The following is a 21,028-nucleotide window of genomic DNA, read 5'->3' on the forward strand; positions in this document are numbered from 1 at the left end:
TTTCTCCAAAGAAGACATACAGATGGCTAACAAACACATGAAAAGATGTTCAACATCACTCATTATTAGAGAAATGCAAATCAAAACCACAATGAGGTACCATTACACACCAGTCAGGATGGCTGCTATCCAAAAGTCTACAAGCAATAAATGCTGGAGAAGGTGTGGAGAAAAGGGAACCTTCTTACACTGTTGGTGGGAATGCAAACTAGTACAGCCGCTATGGAGAACAGTGTGGAGATTTCTTAAAAAACTGGAATTAGAACTGCCATATGACCCAGCAATCCCACTTCTGGGCATACACACCGAGGAAACCAGATCTGAAAGAGACACGTGCACCCCCAATGTTCATCGCAGCACTGTTTATAATAGCCAGGACATGGAAGCAACCTAGATGCCCATCAGCAGATGAATGGATAAGGAAGCTGTGGTACATATACACCATGGAATATTACTCAGCTGTCAAAAAGAATTCATGTGAATCAGTCCTAATGAGATGGATGAAACTGGAGCCCATTATACAGAGTGAAGTAAGCCAGAAAGATAAAGAACATTACAGCATACTAACACATATATATGGAATTTAGAAAGGTGATAACGATAACCCTATATGCAAAACAGAAAAAGAGACACAGAAATACAGAACAGACCTTTTGAACTCTGTGGGAGAATGTGAGGGTGGGATATTTCAAAAGAACAGCATGTATACTATCTATGGTGAAACAGATCACCAGCCCAGGTGGGATGCATGAGACAAGTGCTCGGGCCTGGTGCACTGGGAAGACCCAGAGGAGTCGGGTGAAGAGGGAGGTGGGAGGGGGGATTGGGATGGGGAATAAGTGTAAATCTATGGCTGATTCATATCAATGTATGACAAAACCCACTGAAATGTTGTGAAGTAATTAGCCTCCAACTAATAAAAAAATTAAAAAAAATAAAAAAAAAATAAAAATAAAAAAGAGAGTTACAGGGAGGGCATTCCTCTGCGTCAGGGATTTAACATAAGCTCTCCTCTGTGCTACAACCTACTGTTACCTGTTTTGTACAGATGGGGAAAGTCTTCAAGTTTCAGAGAGCTTATGGGACCTGCCCGAAATCTCCCAGTTAAGTAAGTGCTAGTTAGAATTTGAACTGGAACACACATCCACCTGGAAACAAAGTCCAGGATTTTCTAAGAATAATAAATGCCGTTTTTGTTTGTAGGTGAAAAGGTGTACTCTGAGCCCATGGAATAGACCAATTATATTGTCTTCTGCTGCTTCCACTGTATTCCTTAGGAAAGTTAAGATTTTCTGCCATGACCGGAATACAAACTATGTAGTAACGATCATTACCATCAACAGGTGGAGGAAAACAAGCTTACGGGGGTCACAGATGGTTTTAGGAGAATTACAATATGTTAAATACTGATTTCCACCAGAGAGAAAATGTATACAGTAATAGTTATTTAGAAGTTTGAGAGTTAAGTTTTTCCTGAGGATTATTAACATTTCGACACTGAGGAATTTCCAACAGGAATTTCTCACCTGTAAGCTTAGTTTATGATCTAACAGAATTTTTCAAAAATCATATAGGTAGCTTGGATTAAAGAAGTCTTTGAAAATTTGCCACATCATTAAATCATCCGTAACTTTTAAAAATATATAATTTTAGAAGACATACATTTTCTCTAATGTGTATTTCATTAACCTATGTGACTACATATCAGTATCAATTATTGGAAAACTATTTAACTATTAGAAAACTTTTTTCTATATTTCTATATGTTAAACACTTTGAGATTTTTTTTTTACAAATACTAAAACGAAATCATTTTCCTTCCTGAATTTACATCTCTGTCAGCAACCAAACTGGTTCTAAAACAATCAAGTTTTGCAAAAATGCCCCTGATGAATAATAATAGTGAGAAATCAAAAAAGAGGATGGTTCCTTAGAGCAAGTAAAATGTGCAAATTGTTATTTTTAGCACTTTATCCCCCAAATTATTAATTTGTTATTAAGATTTTCTACACTCTCTCAAATGACCAAGAAAAGGATACTCTAGTTACCTCAAAATTCTGGTTAATTTTGGGCCAGTTTTCAAAGAAGTTTCATATGTCATATACCATCCTATCATATCTATCATTTATTGAGTAGTTACTTTGCATACTGTGCTAAGGACTTTAATGCATCATCTCATTTAATTTTCATCACAACCATGTAAAATAAGATGCTATTTTTATCCTTATTTTATAGGCAAGGAGCCCAAGACTTTAGAGAAGTTATTTAGCTTTCCCAGTGTCTTTTCACCAGAAAGTCAGTCACAAAGCCTTTAAAGGTCTCTTGGATTTTAAAGTCCATGCTCTAAACTACTTACACTTCATTTAACATACAAGTTCTACTAGCCATGATCACCTCTTTCCTTGCTCATTCAGAAGTTACTTCTGGTTATAGTTCTACTAAAAATTTATATTAGGGATTTTTAAATGAAAGAAAGACAAGTAATATAACTCTTTCACACTTTTTAAATCATTTCCTCAACATAGAAGGCCTTGATTTGTGTTTTAGTCTTAGCAATGTCAATTTTATAAAACTATATTTTAAAATTAAAATTTGATAAAATATCTCCTCAAAACGGTCAAGGGTCTGTAGTTTCAAACAACAGCAATTGTGATTTACCTCCATCTGCAGTTTCCCTCAGTTCCAGCCCATTTGAAGCCTAAATTAGGAGTAACAGAAGTGGAAAGTAAGTAGTCTGTTTCTAATGAAATCAAATAAATGACAAAAAGGAAGTGAAACTGTAAAATAACCCAAAATCAATGGAATTTAAGCTGTATAGGGCTGAAGTGGAGTAAAGAGAGCATTTTCATATTTTTCTTTTTTCTTTAAAGTAAAATGACTATACTTTAGTGTTTGAGTTAATTTATCACATTATCATTGACTTGTACCCAGAGTCCAGGCCTACTTGATATCAGGTAGGTTAACATATCAGATCCTGAAAGCTGTTGGCTCTTTCATTGTCTCCCTCCATTTCATTCCTTAACTCATTCACCTGTTTTTCCATTTGGCAAAAGATGTCTTGGGGAAAGGGGAAAATCTAGTTCAACTTTGGGAACAATCTCCTAGTATTTTAAGAAGTGAGCAGATGAATACACATGAACAGCTAATGGTGGTGAACAACCCATTAAAAGGATAGGTAGTTTTATCTCTAAACATGTTTAAATGATCTCTCTCTCTCTTTTTTTTCTCTCTTCAGCTTTAATTTTTTCTCTTTTTACTTAACTTTTTATCACTCCCCCAACTTGACTCAAAGGGACTTTTAAGTAAAAAAATGACCAAAAGGCACTCAGTTATCAATGTACTGAAAGAGGACTCCTACATAGCTCACTATCTAGTCAACATTTATCACAAAAACACCCTGATGAATGTTTGCTTTTGAACTGTGGTGCTGGGGAAGAATCTTGAGAGACAGCAAGGAGATCAAAGAGATCAATCCCAAAGGAAATCAACCCTGAATATTCATTGGAAGGACTGATGCTGAAGCTGAAGCTCCAATACTTTGGCCACCTGATGTGAAGAGCCAGCTCATTGGAAAAGACCCTGATGCTGGGAAAAATTGAAGGCAGGAGGTGAAGGGGATGACAGAGGGTGAGATGGCTGGATGACATCACTGATTCAATGGAAATGAGTTTGAGCAAACTCTGGGAGATAGTGAAGGGCAGGGAAGCCTGGCATGCTGCAGCCCATGGAGTCTCAAAGAGTCAGACACAACTGAGTGACTGAACAACAACAACAAAATGTTGCTTGTAAGAGTCCTCGTTGACTTGAGGCATTTCAATTATGCAGTTTCAGATTATTAGAGTAGTTTTTGTAGAAAAGGGCACCCAACCATTCCTTGCTGTTGTCTTTTCATGACTGTGGTCTTGAACATCTTCTACTGCAAGTTTCCTGGAAGATGGGGAATTTAATAACACAAACCAGATGGCAGGGAGTGGTGATTTAAATGTCCCCAAAGAAAGTCTGATTCCCTCTAGCTCAGAATGCAAATCATTATCAAAAGTCATCATTGTTAACTTGCTGCCCTGGGGATCACTCAAGCCTCTAGCAACTTGGACTGTGAGGGCTGAATTTCAGCTCTGCCAGTGAGGGGCCAGAGTGAACCATGCAACACCCCTGGATCCTAACAAGTCTCTGGAGGCTGCTTACCTGCCTGCAATTCAGGAGACCAGGGTTTGATCCCTGGGTTGGGAAGATCCCCTAGAGAAAAGAATGGCTACCCACTCTAGTGATCTTGCCTGGAGAATTCCATGGACTGAGGAGCCTGGTGGGTCACAAAGAGTCAGATGCAACTGAGCAACTAATACTTACTTGATTTTGCATCAAAACCTGGTTATGTTTGATAGGTAGAGTCACTTACAGTTTAAGTATCAAGAAATCAAAATGTCCAAAGAAGTTATGAAGATCATAAAATGATTTATTGAGAATAGTTGAATGCACTCTGTTAAATAAGGCTAGAGATTTTACAAACTATTAATTTTTACAACACATGAAATAACTACAAAAGATATGAAGTAGGAAGCTTAATAATTCCAGTTCTAGCTCCTGGAGGAACTGATTTGATACTAACCCAAATAACCTTCAAAGTGCTAATTTCATTTCTCTCCTAATGCTGCTTTCTATTCTCCCTCTTTCCTTTTTGTGACCCAGTACATGACATGAACAGTAACTGTCTAGGATCATTAAACCAAGCTGTTGCAAAAGCTGGTCTGTTGATTCAGCATTTGGCTGAAGAATAGAAGGCTGGCTATTCAGTGAAAGTTTTGATTCCATTTCTGTCAAGCCAGCAAATAACAGCAACACTCTAGTTTTGCTGATAAAAGGAACAAAGAAAATAAACCAATACCTTTTGGTGACATTTCCATTGCAAAAAGGGAAGGTGTTTTTTCCCTTTTCCACCCTTTTCTGGCATTAGGAAGTGTTAAGACCTAGAACATGTTTTGTGTCTGAGTAAATGCTTATAAACAAAATCCTTAAAAATAAATAATTTTTCTTCTCCCAGCTCTTCAGTTCCAACTCTGTTCTGTTCCAGACTCTTCTCTTCCCACTGTGTTCCATGTTGTTGTCTGCTTGATACCCTTACTTTCTTTATAAGCTAGCCTATACAGAGGAGAAAGATGTTTACTGCTTTGTAACCTTCCTGCTGCCATAAGCAGGGTTCTGATTTAGTTCAGAGCTGCCAGGGCTGAGAAAAGACTTTCTGTAAGTCACAGTGCCCTCTCATAATATATTCTGCCATTTTCTTGCTTATGTTTTGTTGAAGTATCAATGCTGCATATTTTCACAAGCCCAGTTTCCTACAGGAGAAGGAGTTTGTGTCCTCTGATGGTTTCCTGGCTGGGGGAACTTGTGCCTGTGTTCTGGTCAGTGGAGCTGGATCTCATCTCTCTGAAAGGCAGCACAGTGTCCAGTAGTAGGTTTTGGGTTGTCTATGGATGTTTTTCCCTTTCACAAGCTGAGAATGTAGCCAGATCTTGCATTTCTTTGTCCTTGAGCCCTTTGCATTGCAGCAGGAAGCAGCGGATATGAGGCAAGAAATGACAACTCCTTCTAAGGCTTTTGTTTGTGATAGTCTTGGCTTAGTGAGAATTATGTAGGAAGTGGGAATGAGAGAGGTAAGTGCTTAAATTTTAGTAGGTGAAATTTGTGGGATCCAAGGAGAAAGAAATACTCCTGAGACAAAGAGATGGGGTGGGTTATGAGTGGGTTTTCTGTCCCACTAGGTACATTCTGGGACCTTAAGTAGTACCTGAAGAAGTGAAGAACCCTATCAGTGAATGAGATTGAATTTCCTGTGATAGGAGGCTCAGCACAAAATAAAGTTGATTAGAATAAATTTCAGGCTTAGTACAATGGTACCATTTATAAAAGTGCTTGCTTTGGCAATGATCAATGCATAGCATAAAATGAGAAAAAAAAAATTATATATATAGAACATTAGAACTAGAAGTGACTTCTATGTTCATTTAGTCTAGACTCTTCAGTTTTAGATTATGAAACCAATGTTTAAGATATTTAAAAGAACTTGTTCCAAGTTGATGGACTAAAACCAGTGCAGAGCTGAGAAAGTGGGTTATCATCCTACTGTGCATTTTCCTTTCAATCTCATCATTTGAGAAATTCAGATATATTTGTAGCAATTAAAATTAAAATACATATTATTTCATCATAACCATGAGTAGCCCTTATCAAAATAAAATCTCTTACTTTTGAAATGAAATAAGGACATCAAAACTACAAATAATATGTAGCTGTAATAGTGGAAGTAAAAAAAAAAGAACCATGGCTACGTGAATGTTCTAGTTTTTTCCCGTTATACAAATTGTGAGGAAAATGATGAGCTACATTATCAACAGCTAAAGTAGTTGCTATTATAGTTTCTGAGAATGAAACACCTAAGGCATCTTCACTGCAGATATGAGTGTGTAAGTGTATGAATAGGCAGACACACACAGAGAAATCTGTCAGCTATCAAAAACTGTGGGGTTTTCTTTCCAGGAGTGTGCTTAAGAGTTAAGAAATATTCGTATACCTTCTCACTGAGTCCTACTTTTTTAAGAACCCTCCTGAAAAAGTGAAAGTGAAAGTCACTCATTCCTGTCCGACTCTTTACAATCCCATGGACTATTTAGTCCATAGAATTCTCCAGGCCAGAATACTGGAGTGGGTAGTCTTTCCCTTCTCCAGGGGATTTTCCCAATGCAGGGATCAAACCCAGCTCTCCCACATTGCAGGCGGATTCTTTACCAGCTGAGCCACCAGGGAAACCCAAGAATACTGGAGTGGGTAGCCTATCCCTTCTCCAGTGGATCTTCACAGCCCAGGAATTGAAATGCAGTCTCCTGCATTACAGGTGGATTCTTAACCAACTGAGCTATCAGGGAAGACCCATATAATACTATTTCTAGTCTAATTTTTCCCATTATCAAATCTTTAATCTGTGTCTTTGTCATCCCTTGTAATTTTTTGCTCTTTGGAGGCAAAATGCTGATTGGAGTTTCACTTCTTATTTTCCTCTGGACATTGGTGCCAGAGAATACAATTATCTGTTGCAGAAGTATTTCCTTCTAGCTGAATGAGAAGCCTGTACCAGGATGAGTTCAACAATGAGAAGACCTAAGTAATCTGGGTGTTAATTCATCAATGCATTGGGTGGCTGTCCCTGAGTTGCTGTGAATTCAGACTCTTCTCTAGGCAAATTCAAAGGGCAGCACAATGCCCACAGTGTGGAAGCCTGTCCTCTGAATGCTGCATCACAGGGGGTTGGCCTGGCATGTCTGCTCTTATTCAGCCATCTGTTCATATGTTTCCATAGGAGTCTCTCTGCCAGCAGGGCCCATGGCGGATGAGGATAAACAGCAGCACCATTAGGACACCAGACACCAGGCAAAAGATGATGGCAAGGATGATCCTTAGAACTGTGAGAAAATAGGAAGAACATTAGTGTAAAATAAAGGATTGGGAAAACATAAAGATCATAAAATTCATGTATTAGGAAAATATGAAGATTACACATCAGTGTTGGTTTCTACCTTCATCTATGGCTGATTCATATCAATGTATGACAAAAAAAATAATAAATAAATAAAAATTAAAAAAAAACATAATATCTCAGTATTTAAATTAAAAAAAAAATAAAAAATAAAATAAAATAAAATGTCAGTGGCATTTCTAAAGCAGCCATCAGTTCAGTTCAGTTCATTCACGCAGTTTTGTCTGACTCTGCGAGCCATGAAATAGTATATTTCATATAGCATAGTGAGATGAAAATAGCACCAGACTAAGAGTCAGGAAATGACCTATGTTCCAGTTCCAGCATGACCTTTGATATTTGGGCCTCAGTTCGGTGGGCTACAGTCCATGGAGTCACAAAGAGTCGGACACAACTGAGTGACTGAGCACACACATATTCTTCCACTATAAAGTGAGGGTAATTGACTGAAGTATTTCTAAGGTTCTCCTTCAGCAATAACTTAATGCATTTTTTGGTGCATTTTTCTACAGTTAAAATTAGTTGTTCATGGTGTCAGGGTCAAAGGCATTCTGAATACTCAACTGTGATCATTAATTGAGTCTTAAAGAAATAGAATATCAACGTTTGCTCTCTAAAGTCGATTTTCAGTAAATATCTTTTAAAGAGGAAACCTTGAGCACATACTGTGTATGGTAAGCATTTTTAGGATAACTAAATCACTGCAGATGGTGATTGCAGCCATGAAATTAAAAGATGCTTACTCCTTAGAAGGAAAGTTATGACCAACCCAGACAGCATATTAAAAAGCAGAGACATTACTTTGTCAACAAAGGTCCATCTAGTCAAGGCTATGGTTTTTCCAGTAGTCATGTATGGATGTGAGAGTTAAACACCAAGAATTGATGCTTTTGAACTGTGGTGTTGGAGAAGACTCTTCTTGAGAGTCCCTTGGACAGCAAGAAGATCCAACCAGTCCATCCTAAAGGAGATCAGTCCTGGGTGTTCCTTGGAAGGACTGATATTGAAGCTGTAACTCCAATCCTTTGGCCACCTGATGCGAAGAGCTGACTCATTTGAAAAGATGCTGATACTGGGAAAGACTGAAGGTGGGAGGAGAAGGAGACGACAGAGGGTAAGATGGTTGGATGGCATCACCGACTCAATGGACATGAATTTGGGTAGGCTCTGGGAGTTGGTGATGGACAGGGAGGCCTGGCATGCTGCAGTTCATAGGGTTGCAAAGATTTCGACACAGACTGAGTGACTGAACTGAACTGAACTGATACTACTGCTATTTTGTATGCTTATTTACACATACATGCTATTACACATACATGCTTATTGCACATACATGCTTTGTATGCTTATTACACATACATGCTATCCCTTTGATAGTTGACCAGTCATGAAGCAGATATATGCGGTTGTTTTTTCATGAGATGCTATTCATTATTTCATCTGGAAACCTATCCTCTCACCCAACAATACCCTAGTCCATGATAGTATATATATATTATAAATATCAGCTTGCACCATCTCTAAATGTATATCTGATTTTCACTGTAAAAGTATGGGATTGCTTGTTGGCTTAAGTAATAGGAGAGCAAACATCTCTCTGATCCTGGTAGCCCTGTCCACAGAACCCTAGTGCTCCATGGAACATAGCTGAAAATCTCTTATTTAACCTAAACTTATTGCAGAGATGAAGAAAATGAGAAGCAGAGAGATTAAGGTAAGGAGGTAATTGCATTTGGATTGAAATACATGGCATCTTATCAGTCTTATGGGTTTAAAACCATCTATTCACTAATTCTCTAAAAAGCAGAGACATAGTTCTGCCAACAAAGGTCCATCTAGTCAAAGCTATGGTTTTTCCTGTAGTCATGTATGGATGTGAGAGTTGGACCAGCAGAGAATTAATACTTTTGAAGCATGGTGTTGGAGAAGACTCTTGAGAGTCCCTTGGACTTCAAGGAGATCCAACCAGTCAATCCTAAAGGAAATCAGTCCCGAATATTCATTGGAAAGACTGATGCTGAAGCTGAAACTCCAATACTTTGGCCACCTGATGCAAAGAGCTGACTCATTTGAAAAGACCCTGATGCTGGGAAAGATTGAAGGCAGGAAGAGAAGGGGACAACAGAGAATGAGATGGTTGGATGGCATCACCAACTTGACAGACATGAGTTTGAGCAAGTTCTGGGAGCTGGTGATGGACAGGGAGGCCTGGCGTGCTGCAGTCACGGGGTCTCGAAGAGTCAGACACGACTGAGCGAGTGAACTGACTGACTGATTCACTAATGACTTCCAAATTTTAATCTTCCCCAAATTCAAGGTTTATATATCCAACTGTGTATTCAGCACATTAGCTGGGACATCTAATAGTCGTTTCAGTCTCAACAAGTCCAAAGCTCACCTCCCAGTCCTGTTATGCCCCATGCATCTCCCTCACTAAGTGTGTTGTTCCCACAGCATTCCCCACCTCAGTCGATGGAAATTTCCTACTTCTAGAGTCTCAGTCCCCAAATCTTGGAGTCTCCCTTGACTCCTCCCTTTCTCTCACATCCTATGCCGAATATGTCAGGAAATCCTGTAGTCCTACCAACAACTATATCTGCAAACCAGTGATTTCTCCCTTTCTCAGCCACCAGTCTGTTTTGAACCACCAATTTTTTTGTGGGATAAGTACCTCTGACTTCTTCCTAGCTTCTATCCTTTATCACTCCCAGTCTCTTTTTAACACAGAAGCCAAGTGGCTTCAGGTCAAATCATGCCACTCCTCTACTTACAGTCTGCAATGAATGCTTATCTCACTCAGAATGAAAGTCAAAATCCTGATGATAATAGTTTAGAAGGCTCTATATTAGCCTCTTGGATTTCCTCTCCTACGCTCTTCTTTGACTTATTCTCTTTTGGCCACCGCACTCCTTTTTGTTGCTCAAACATTCCAGGCATTCTCCCCTTTACCTCATTTGCTATAGTTTTAACATTGCCTAGACACTGTTCTCTGGAAAAGGTCAGTTTTCATTCCAATCCCAAAGAAAGAAAGTGCCAAAGAATGCTCAAACTACTGCACAATTGCACTCATCTCACGCACTAGTAAAGTAATGCTCAAAATTCTCCAAGCCCCGCTTCAGCAATACGTGAACCATGAACTTCCAGATGTTCAAGCTGGTTTTAGAAAAGGCAGAGGAACCAGAGATCAAATTGCCAACATCTTCTGGATCATTGAAAAAGCAAGAGAGTTCCAGAAAAACATCTATTTCTGCTTTATTGACTACACCAAAGCCTTTGACTGTGTGGATCACAATACACTGTGGAAAATTCTGAAAGAGATGGGAATACCAGACCACCTGACCGGTCTCTTGAGAAACCTGTATGCAGGTCAGCAAGCAACAGTTAGAACTGGAAATGGAACACAGACTGGTTCCAAATAGGAAAAGGAGTATGTCAAGGCTGTATATTGTCACCCTGCTTATTTAACTTATATGCAGAGTACATCATGAGAAACGCTGGGCTGGATGAAGCACAAGCTGGAATCAAGATTGCCAGGAGAAATATCAATAACCTCAGATATGCAGATGACACCACCCTTGTGGCAGAAAGTGAAGAACTAAAGAGCCTCTTGATGGAAGTGAAAGAGGAGAGTGAAAAAGTTGGCTTAAAGCTCAACATTCAGAAAACTAAGATTATGGCATCTGGTCCCATCACTTCATGGGAAATAGATGGGGAAACAGTGGAAACAGTGGCTGACTTTATTTGTGGGGGCTCCAAAATCACTGCAGATGGTGATTGCAGCCATGAAATTAAAAGACGCTTACTCCTTGGAAGGAAAGTTATAACCAACTTAGACAGCATATTAAAAAGCAGAGATATTACTTTACCAACAAAGGTCTGTCTAGTCAAATCTATGGTTTTTCCAGTGGTCATGTACGGATGTGAGAGTTGGACTATAAAGAAAGCCGAGTGCCGAAGAATTGATGCTTTTGAACTGTGGTGTTGGAGAAGACTCTTGAGAGTCCCTTGGACTGCAAGGAGATCCAACCAGTCCATCCTAAAGGAGATCAGTCCTGGGTGTTCATTGGAAGGACTGATGTCGAAGCTGAAACTCCAATACTTTGGCCACCTGATGCGAAGAGTTGACTCATTTGAAAAGACCCTGATGCTGGGAAAGACTGAGGGCAGGAGGAGAAAGGGATGACAGAGGATAAGATGGTTGGATGGCATCACCGACTCAATGGACATGGGTTTGGGTGGACTCTGGGAGTTGGTGATGGACAGGGAGGTCTGGCGTGCTGCAGTTCATGGGGTGGCAAAGAGTCGGACATGACTGAGCGACTGAACTGAACTGAAGACACTTTTCTCACAAATCCCTGTACCAGGTAACTCCATCACTTTCCTTGTTCAGATCTTATCTTCTCAATGAGGACTTTCTGTTTGAAAATGCAACCTATATGCCTTCTCCCCACACCCATCCCCAATTGTCACTTGTGACCCTCCCCTTCCAAAGTACTTATTTACTATGTTTATTATTCATTATCCATCTCTATTTCCTTCTAACAGAATGTATGCATCACAAGGTCAAGAACCTTTATCTTTTTTGTTCACGAATGTATCCCAAATACTTAGAACACTATCTGTCACACAGCAGGAGCTCAATAAACATTTTTTAAATTAACTTTTTTATACCTATGGCTGACTCATGTTGAGGTTTGACAGAAAACAACAAAATTCTGTAAAGCAATTATCCTTCAATAAAAAATAAATTAATCAATAGATATTTATGAAAGGAATTAATTATCTAGAGCTCATATATCTTCTCAACTCTTATTTCAGTATTTTTTCTCCCAGTGTCAGAATGCCTCTTAGTATCATAAGAAAGTGAATATTAATCAAATTAGATCTTGGTGGACCAGTGCCATTAGCACTGCAGATGGAGTTAAAGTTGGAGGAAACTAAACAGAATAAACAGAATTGAAGAAGAAAGGAAAGGACTAAATGAAAATGAGGGAAGAAGGCAGAGGCTAACAATTCTTTAAAATTAATGTCCATGACTGAATTTCTGTATTTGGAAATTTATTTTCAATTTTTTTGGCCGAGTTGTCATATACTTTCCTAGTCTTTCCCCTTCCTTTGTTCCTTCCTAGATATGCAGTGAGTAACCAAATGTCAGGCCAGCTGTGTGTTGGGTTCTGGGGTTCCAACATCCTTGCCCTTGAGGAGATCAATATCTAATGAGAGAACTAGATAATCATGAAATTATGTAATAGTAAAATAGAGGTGTAAAATATAATGCCATTTGAACAGAGAGAAAGTTGAGATTACCACGACGTGTTCTACTTGGAAGAGATAGAATTTGGAAAGTCTTCTGAGAAAATGATAAGATTTGAGTTGGACTTTGAGGTAAATAGAATTTTGTCATGAGACATAATGAACTGCATGAGAGTGTCTTGGGGAAATAGTGAGTGGTTGCATGTGACTGGAATATAGGTTGTGGTGAGTTGAGACCAGATATGTAGGTTGAGGCTCAGGTTTTACAAGTTCTAGTTTGTCATGAGGCAAATGGAAATTATCAGCAATTACTACACATTGAAGTGACATGGCCTAATTTCTGGTTTAAAAAAAAAAAGAAAAACTGGAAAAAGGGAAGATGGTGGAGATATTCTCAGCCTGACAGCTATTAAAATGGCTTTGATAAGATACTGAGCACTGGATGCAGCACTGGAAGTGTGGCCCTGACAATGCAGATGAGGGAATTCAAGAGATACTTCTAAAGAAGAATTGACAGGCTTTATGATGGACTAAATATACTGGTAAAGTGGACATTGTGGTCAATGCCACTCCATGAGCTCTAGGTTGGATAAATAAGATAATTAAGCTGCAAATGGTTCCACATAGGAAAAGAAGTACATCAAGGCTGTATATTGGCACCCTGCTTATTTAACTGATATGCAGAGTACCTCATGAGAAATGCTGGGCTGGAAGAAGCACAGGCTGGAATCAAGATTGCTGGGAGAAATATCAATAACCTCAGATATACAGATGACATCACCCTTATGGCAGAAAGTGAAGAGGAACTAAAAAGCCTCTTGATGAAAGTGAAAGAGGAGAGTGAAAAAGTTGGCTTAAAGCTCAACATTCAGAAAACTAAGATCATGGCATCTGGTCCCATCACTTCATGGGAAATAGATGGGGAAACAGTGGAAACAGTGGCTGACTTTATTTGTGGGGGCTCCAAAATCACTGCAGATGGTGATTGCAGCCATGAAATTAAAAGACGCTTACTCCTTAGAAGGAAAGTTATAACCAACCTAGACAGCATATTAAAAAGCAGGGACATTACTTTGCAAACAAAGGTTCATCTAGTCAAGGCTATGGTTTTTCCAGTGGTCATGTATGGATGTGAGAGTTGGACTGTGAAGAAAGCTGAGTGCCGAAGAATTGATGCTTTTGAACTGTGGTGTTGGAGAAGACTCTTGAGAGTCCCTTGAACTGCAAAGAGATCCAACCAGTCCATCCTAAAGGAGATTAGTCCTGGGTGTTCATTGGAAGGACTGATGCTGAAGCTGAAACGCCAATAGTTGGCCACTTCATGCGAAGAGTTGACTCATTGGAAAAGACCCTGATGCTGGGAGGGATTGGGGGCAGGAGGAGAAGGGGGCGACAGAGGGTGAGATGGCTGGATGGCATCACTGACTCAGTGGACATGAGTTTGAGTAAACTCCGGGAGTTGGTGATGGACAGGGAGGCCTGGCGTGCTGCGATTCTTGGGGTCGCAAAGAATCGGACAGGACTGAGCGACTGAAATGAACTGAACTGAAAGTGAGATTGAAAGCACATTGGAAAGGATCCACCTGGAGTAGAGGAGATAATAAAATTTGTTTCAAATATAGGATTGAGATGGATTATTATCCTGGTAGAGATGATCAGTAGGCAACTGGAAAAAAACAGGTCTAAAAATCTATATATAGATATGAAAATAAGGACAGTAGAAGAAGATAGCCTCTTAAGTAACCCTGGCTCATGGTGACTGTGGAAGGAGGAAACCAGGGACAGAGCCCTGGACACCATCATTTCGGGGGTTGGTGGAAGTTACCAATCCAGTAGAAATTCAACAAAAAATCTGAGAACAAAGAGAAGACTCTCTCTCTCGCTTTCCTTCCCCCCCATGTTTATTTATTAAAGTATACATTCCCTTGTACTGTAAAGGATTTTGTGAGTTTGACAGAGAAATGTTCTGGAATCTGAGAAAAGAGAGTGGTTACTTATATCTTACCGCAAAGAGGTCTAGTGCTGGTAATGGCTGACAATATGTCCTACTACATGGGGACACATGAAAGCTGCTGAAGGCAGTGTGAATTGGTACTAATTGAAAACTATTCTGGCAGTATGTATCAACTTCTTCCTGGTGCCATAAATCCCCAAGTCCTGTCTACTGTACTTCTTTTCTGCCTTTGAATATTTTTGCTTTTTTTGTTCACATGTACTAGTATTTTGTTTTTTGTGGGGACGGGGGTGGGGAGCGGTGGGCGGGATATTATTTCAACAGCCTCCCAACTGTTCTCCTGCTCTCAGAACCACTTTTCTTCAATCTGCTCTCCCCACTGTAACCAAAGAGGTCTGTCCAAATCAAGAGGCTAGTCACATCATCTGTCCTCAGATAAAACCCTTTAATGACCAGAGTTAGTTAACTTGACCTACAAGACACTTAATGCCTTCCTTTCCAGCATGTGAGGATTGAAGAGATTGTACTCTCATCAGACACACTTTTTTCAATTCCTAAAATGCTCCTAACCCTAAACCTCTTGGTCTTTATACATTTTCCCAGTTCATGTATAACATTTTCTTTTCTCCTCCTCTCCACTAACCTGGTTAATTCCCTGTTTCCTTCTGGTTTTTGTTTAAACATCTCTCCCTTGGAAAAGATTTCTCTGATACCTTAGACCTCAGATAATTGCCTCTGCTATATGTATTTATAGTTACCTCTGTGTTCTTCATTACAATACTCACCATACTTAATTGTTTGAGGTTGTTGAATTCTCCTCTCTCTCTGTCCTCCTTGCCTCCCTCCCCACATCCATGTCAAAGTTTACAAGACACATAGCGAAAAATTCTCTGGTCTTGCTGTTGTTTCCTCAGCAAACTTACTGACTCCTACCTAGGCACATATAAAGTACATAATAGGTACTGAATAAATATCTATTGTTTCTTTAATGTTCATAAACTTTGACCCATCAATGCTATTCTGGTGTATTTGTCCAAAGAGAATAGTTCACTAGATAGTGTGCAAGGAAAGAGAAGAGATATAGTGAAAATATGATGTTGGAGAGTGCTTTAGGCTTGAACCCTACTACTCATGGCAATTCTTTTCTGAGGTTTGATTTTCTAGCCTGTAAAATGGAGATACGTGATTCTGACAGGAAAAGTTTCACAAAGTTTCACTGAATTAGGCATGAGTTCATTCAGTTCAGTCACTCAGTTGTGTCAGACTCTTTGCAAGCCCATGGACTGCAGCACGCCAGGCTTCCCTGTGCATCACCAATTCCCAAAGCTGGCTCAAACTCATGTCCATCAAGTCAGTGATGCCATCCAACCATCTCATTCTCTGTTGTCCCCTTCTCCTCCTGCTTTCAATCTTTCCCAGCATCAGGGTCTTTTCCAAGGAGTCAGTTCTTCACACCAGGTGGCCAAAGGATATGACTTTCAGCTTCAGCATCAGTCCTTCCAATGAATATTCAGGACTGATTTCCTTTAGGATGGACTGGTTGGATCTCCTTGCAGTCCAAGGGACTCTCAAGAATCTTCCCCAACACCACAGTTGAAAGGCATCAATTCTTTGGCACTCAGCTTTCTTCACAGTCCAACTCTCACATCCATACATTACTACTAGAAAAACTATAGCTTTGACTAGATGGACCTTTGTTGGTAAAGTAATGTCTCTGCTTTTAAATATGCTGTCTAGGTTGGTCATAACTTTTTTTCCAAGGAGCAAGCATCTTTTAATTTCATGGCTGCACTCACCATCTGCAGTGATTTTGGAGCTCAAGAAAATAAAGTCTCTCAATGTTTCCCCGTCTATTTGCCATGAAGTGATGGGACCAGATGCCATGATCTTAGTTTTTTGAATGCTGAGTTTTAAGCCTACTTTTTCACTTTCATCAAGAAGATGTTTAGTTCTTCGCTTTCGCCATAAGGGTGGTGTCATCTGTGTATCTGAGGTTATTGATATTTCTCCTGACAATCTTGAGCTTCATCTAACCCAGCATTTTGCATGATGTACTCTGCTTGTAAGTTAAATAAGCAGGGTGACAGTATACAGCCTTGACATGCTCCTTTCCCGATTTGGAAACAGTCTGTTGTTCCATGTCCAGTTCTAACTGTTGCTTTTTGACCTGCATACAGATTTCTCAGGAGGAAGGTCAGGTGATCTGGTATTCTCATGTCTTGAAGAATTTTCCACAGCTTGTTGTAATCCACACAGTCAAAGGCTTTGGCATAGTCAATAAAGCAGAAGTAGATATTTTTCTGGAACTCTCTTGCTTTTTCTATGACCCAACAGATGTTAGAAATTTGATCTCTGGTTCCTCTTCCTTTTCTTTTCTGCTTGAACATCTGGAAGTTCTTGATTCATGTACTATCGAAGCCTGGCTTGGAGAATTTTGAGGATTACTTTGCTAGCATGTGAGATGAGTGCAGTTGTGTGGTAGTTTGAACATTCTTTGGCATTGCCTTTGTTTGGGATTGGAATGAAAACTGACCTTTTCCAGTCCTGTGGCCACTGCTGAGTTTTCCAAATTGGCTAGCATATCAAGTGTGACACTTTCACAGCATCATCTTTTAGCACTTGAAATAACTCAGCCAGAATTCCATCACCTCCACTAGCTTTGTTTGTAGTGATTCTTCCTAAGGCCCACTTGACTTCACATTCCAGAATGTCTGGCTCTAGGTGAGTGATAAAACCTTCATGGTTATCTGGGTCATTAAGATCTTTTTTGTACAGTTCTTCTGTGTATTCTTGCCACCTCTTCTTAATATTTCTGCTTCTGCTAGGTCCATATGGTTTCTGTCCTTTATTGTGCCCATCTTTACATGAAATGTTCCCTTGTTATCTCTAATTTTCTTGAAGAGATCTCTAGTCTTTCCCATTCTGTTGTTTTCCTCTAATTCTTTTCATTGACCATGGAGGAAGCCTTTCTTATCTCTCCTTGCTGTTTTTTTGGAACTCTGCATTCAGATGGGTATATCTTTCCTTTTCTCCTTTGCCTTTAGCTTCTCTCCTTTTCTCAGCTATTTGTAAGGCCTCCTTAGACAACCATTTTGCCTGTTTGCATTACTTTTTCTTGAATCATTTGTCACTTCCTCTGTATAATCATAAGGGATTTGATTTAGGTCATACCTGAATGTCTAGTGTTTTCCCTACTTTGTTCAATTTAACTCTGAATTTTGCAATAAGGAGTTTATGATCTGAACCACAGTCATGAATTAGGGATGAATGAGTTTCAACAAAGAAATGAAGGAAGAGTAATATAATTTTACAAAATAGTTCAGGAGTGGGAGGGAGTGAAGGAAATAGAGTTATAGGTGGAAATTACTCGTGTGAGAAAACTGGGATTGAAGAGAGTGATATAGAGCAGGCCCTTGGTGGTGCTCTTGATAGAAAAGGGGACAGAGCCAGAGCAGAGGAAGAAAATGAAGCTGAGAGCTTCATGGAGGTCCAAGGGGACTGTAGGAGTGAGATCATATATCTGAGGAGAGGAGTTAGGTTGCTCAAGGAGGAGCATGTTTTCTTGAAGGACAGCAGGAAAGGCAGGTCAAAGCTACTGAGATATTTTGAGGCAATGGCAGGAGAACATGAGAGAGTTTTCAGTGGATTGTTTTGTTATTATTAGGACATCTCATGAGAATTAGAGAAGCAAAGTTGGAATTAGAAGTTTGGGAAAATCAATAAGACCTTCCTGTAGAAAATAGGAAAAGAGTCCAGTAAGGATGAATACATTTATCATGCAGCATTGAAAGATACAGCTGAGGTTGGACTAGGAATGTCAACGTTCATAGTTTGAAATGGTGACACTTGGTTTCGTTCAGCTCCATTCAGCAAATCAGAATGCAGAAACTGTGTGGTTGGTTTGACCCAGGGATGCATATTGTTGAGGTGGGCAGGATATGGGTAGGGCCATTATTATGACGGTCAGAATTGCCTAGATTGAGGACAGGAGTGATGAGTGAGCTGGGGTTTACCAAAGCACGTTCCCAATGTCATTAATGAATGATGAGACATGTCCTAAGAAACTGATGATGATGACAAGGATGAGAAAAAGGTATAGTAATCACACAGTCTCATCTCTGGGGGAGGAGGGGTGCTGGAAGGCATATCACTGAACAGGGGCTCTAAATAGCAGCGGGGGCGGGGGTGGGGTGGGGAGGAACAGGAGAATGCCAAGGCGATTGTGCTGGAAACAGAGGCTAAAGACACAGACACAGTGGTATAAATATATGAATATATAGGCAATGAGTGGGTCTTTACATTACAGTTACATTCGAGGCTCATTCATAGCTTCTTTCCCCCCTTTATCGAACAACTGAGATCCAGACTGCTGACATCTAGGCCCAGACATTCGGAAATCAGGCTAGGTATGGAAGGTGGAACATTTATTCAATTAGCAAATGTTGATTAAAGGCACCAGGTTCTAGACATTGCTTACTGACTGAAGGTTCAAGGAGGATTAAGGTATGGATCCTGCCTGCAAGAAACTCATGACTGAATCTTGGGGATGTGTCTATGTGCTACAGATTCTCAACTTGACAAAGCTTATGAGGGGAAACGAACACTTCCTACCAGTAAATCTCTTTCCTATCAAATAACTGGGGTTGGAGGTTGAGATGGGGTTGGAAGAGTGCTAGTAAAGGGAGTCCAAGTGTATTAGTAAAATTTTGGAATTATGCATTTTCAAAAAAATTGTTATTATTTTCAAGTAACATAGTATGGAACTTAGACTTATTATGAGTTTCCCAGAAAAGGCTCTGGTTAATCTAGTTGATATGACAATGAAGTTAATTGGGTCTACTAGCACTGGTGAAAACACTACTCATAGGAATAAATAGAATTTCATAGATGGAAATACCCTAAGGAGTAGGCTTGTCAGGCATTCTGTATACACAATATATGTCCCATTGATGGTTTTGTACTGCTTCCTCTACTGGCTTTATCAGGGCACTGTTAATGTCTTTGAATTTAGCTTTTTTTAAAAAAAAAAATAAATGATAAGAATTCAGTAGTTAGGGTTATTTATCCAATTTATCTAGGTATCCTGTACTTTTATTTGCTAAATTTGAAGGTCCTTGTAAAGAGTCATTCAACCCCTACAACCTTCCAAGTGGGCACCCACCCCAATGGACACTTTCAGTCCCAGAGATTTCCCAACAGTGAACACTATCTTCCTGAAATGTTCACCTGCTGCCCTTCACATCACTCCTTGAGACCATATAGAACAAATTGAATCCTTTTTCATTAAAGCAGTTCAAATATTGAATTCACTTTGTTGGAGACCACCTCATGATACAAAATTTTTATGAGTTAAAACCAGTGGTGTTCTGCTAGACTGGATTTAAAAAAAAAAAAACCCAAAACAATAAAACAAAACTCCAAATTGTGGTAAACATTGACTTCTGTGGTGGAAATACTCCCACATGACACAATGACCAATTTCAAATATCCAGAGTGAATTCACTGAACTCAAGGTGGGAAAGTGAGACATAACTTCCCACTCTTGAGATCTGTGTGAGTTAACTCCAGCACACCAATCCCTACATTTTCTTTTTATTAACATGTTTTGCTGCTTAACTGTGTTTCACTCTATCTGGATATAGGTTTGCTGATGTTTGTGTTTTAAGGAAAAGAATTCTACAAACATACTGTAGGTAGATTTGATAAGAAGAGGTGACAGACAGTTGTGGAAAATGAAGAGAGATAACCTGGTAACTCCCAGGGTATTAGGTATTGCTGCCAGTCAAGATAGAAAGAATAGGTTCAGGGAAGAAAGGTAACTAACTTACATATTCATGAGCAAATATTTATTGAGCACTAATCCATGTCAGGCACAGTCACTTCTGGTTGCTGAGGACCAATACATGAGAAAATACCACAAATAAAAATCCTTGCTCTTGTGGGGATGACATTTTATCTCATTAAAATTGGCTCCTTGAAGGAAACCTATGGCAATCTGTTTAGACCCTCAATCTTCTGCTAAGTAATTCCACTATCCTTTCCAACTTAAAGCAACTAGTACATTTGATAAGGGTATTTTTAGCCCTTATACCACATCAGTAGAAGAAACCTCCATCCAAACTGATTCCATATGCTCTCAACCTTTGTAGGGAGCCCTCCCTGGCACTCTTTTCAGCCTCCTTCCCTCCAAATCCAGGGTTGTTCCCATAGCAACTCTTGGAGTCTTTAGGCATAACCTTTGCTGTTTTGTGTAATAAGCATTTCTTTACTTCTCTACTACATTGTAAATTTTC

At 39.5% G+C, this 21,028-nt stretch overlaps 1 protein-coding gene across 2 annotated transcripts in view; it reads right to left on the bottom strand.

Annotated features, from left to right (window-relative positions):
* Positions 1-6,956: 6,956 nt before the first annotated feature.
* ACP3 (acid phosphatase 3) overlaps positions 6,957-21,028 on the bottom strand; it is a 53,450-nt gene continuing 39,378 nt past the window's right edge. Inside the window, exon 10 of one of the 2 annotated variants that reach the window (XM_043474094.1) lies at positions 6,957-7,454. In XM_043474094.1, coding sequence (XP_043330029.1) covers positions 7,169-7,454 — 286 coding nt within the window. In that variant the 3' untranslated portion in view covers positions 6,957-7,168. The remainder of the gene's footprint in view (positions 7,455-21,028) is intronic. The other variant, XM_043474093.1, reaches the window with a different exon arrangement.

Source organism: Cervus canadensis, chromosome 7 (genome assembly GCF_019320065.1).
Source record: "Cervus canadensis isolate Bull #8, Minnesota chromosome 7, ASM1932006v1, whole genome shotgun sequence".
Classification (NCBI taxonomy): Eukaryota; Metazoa; Chordata; class Mammalia; order Artiodactyla; family Cervidae; genus Cervus; species Cervus canadensis.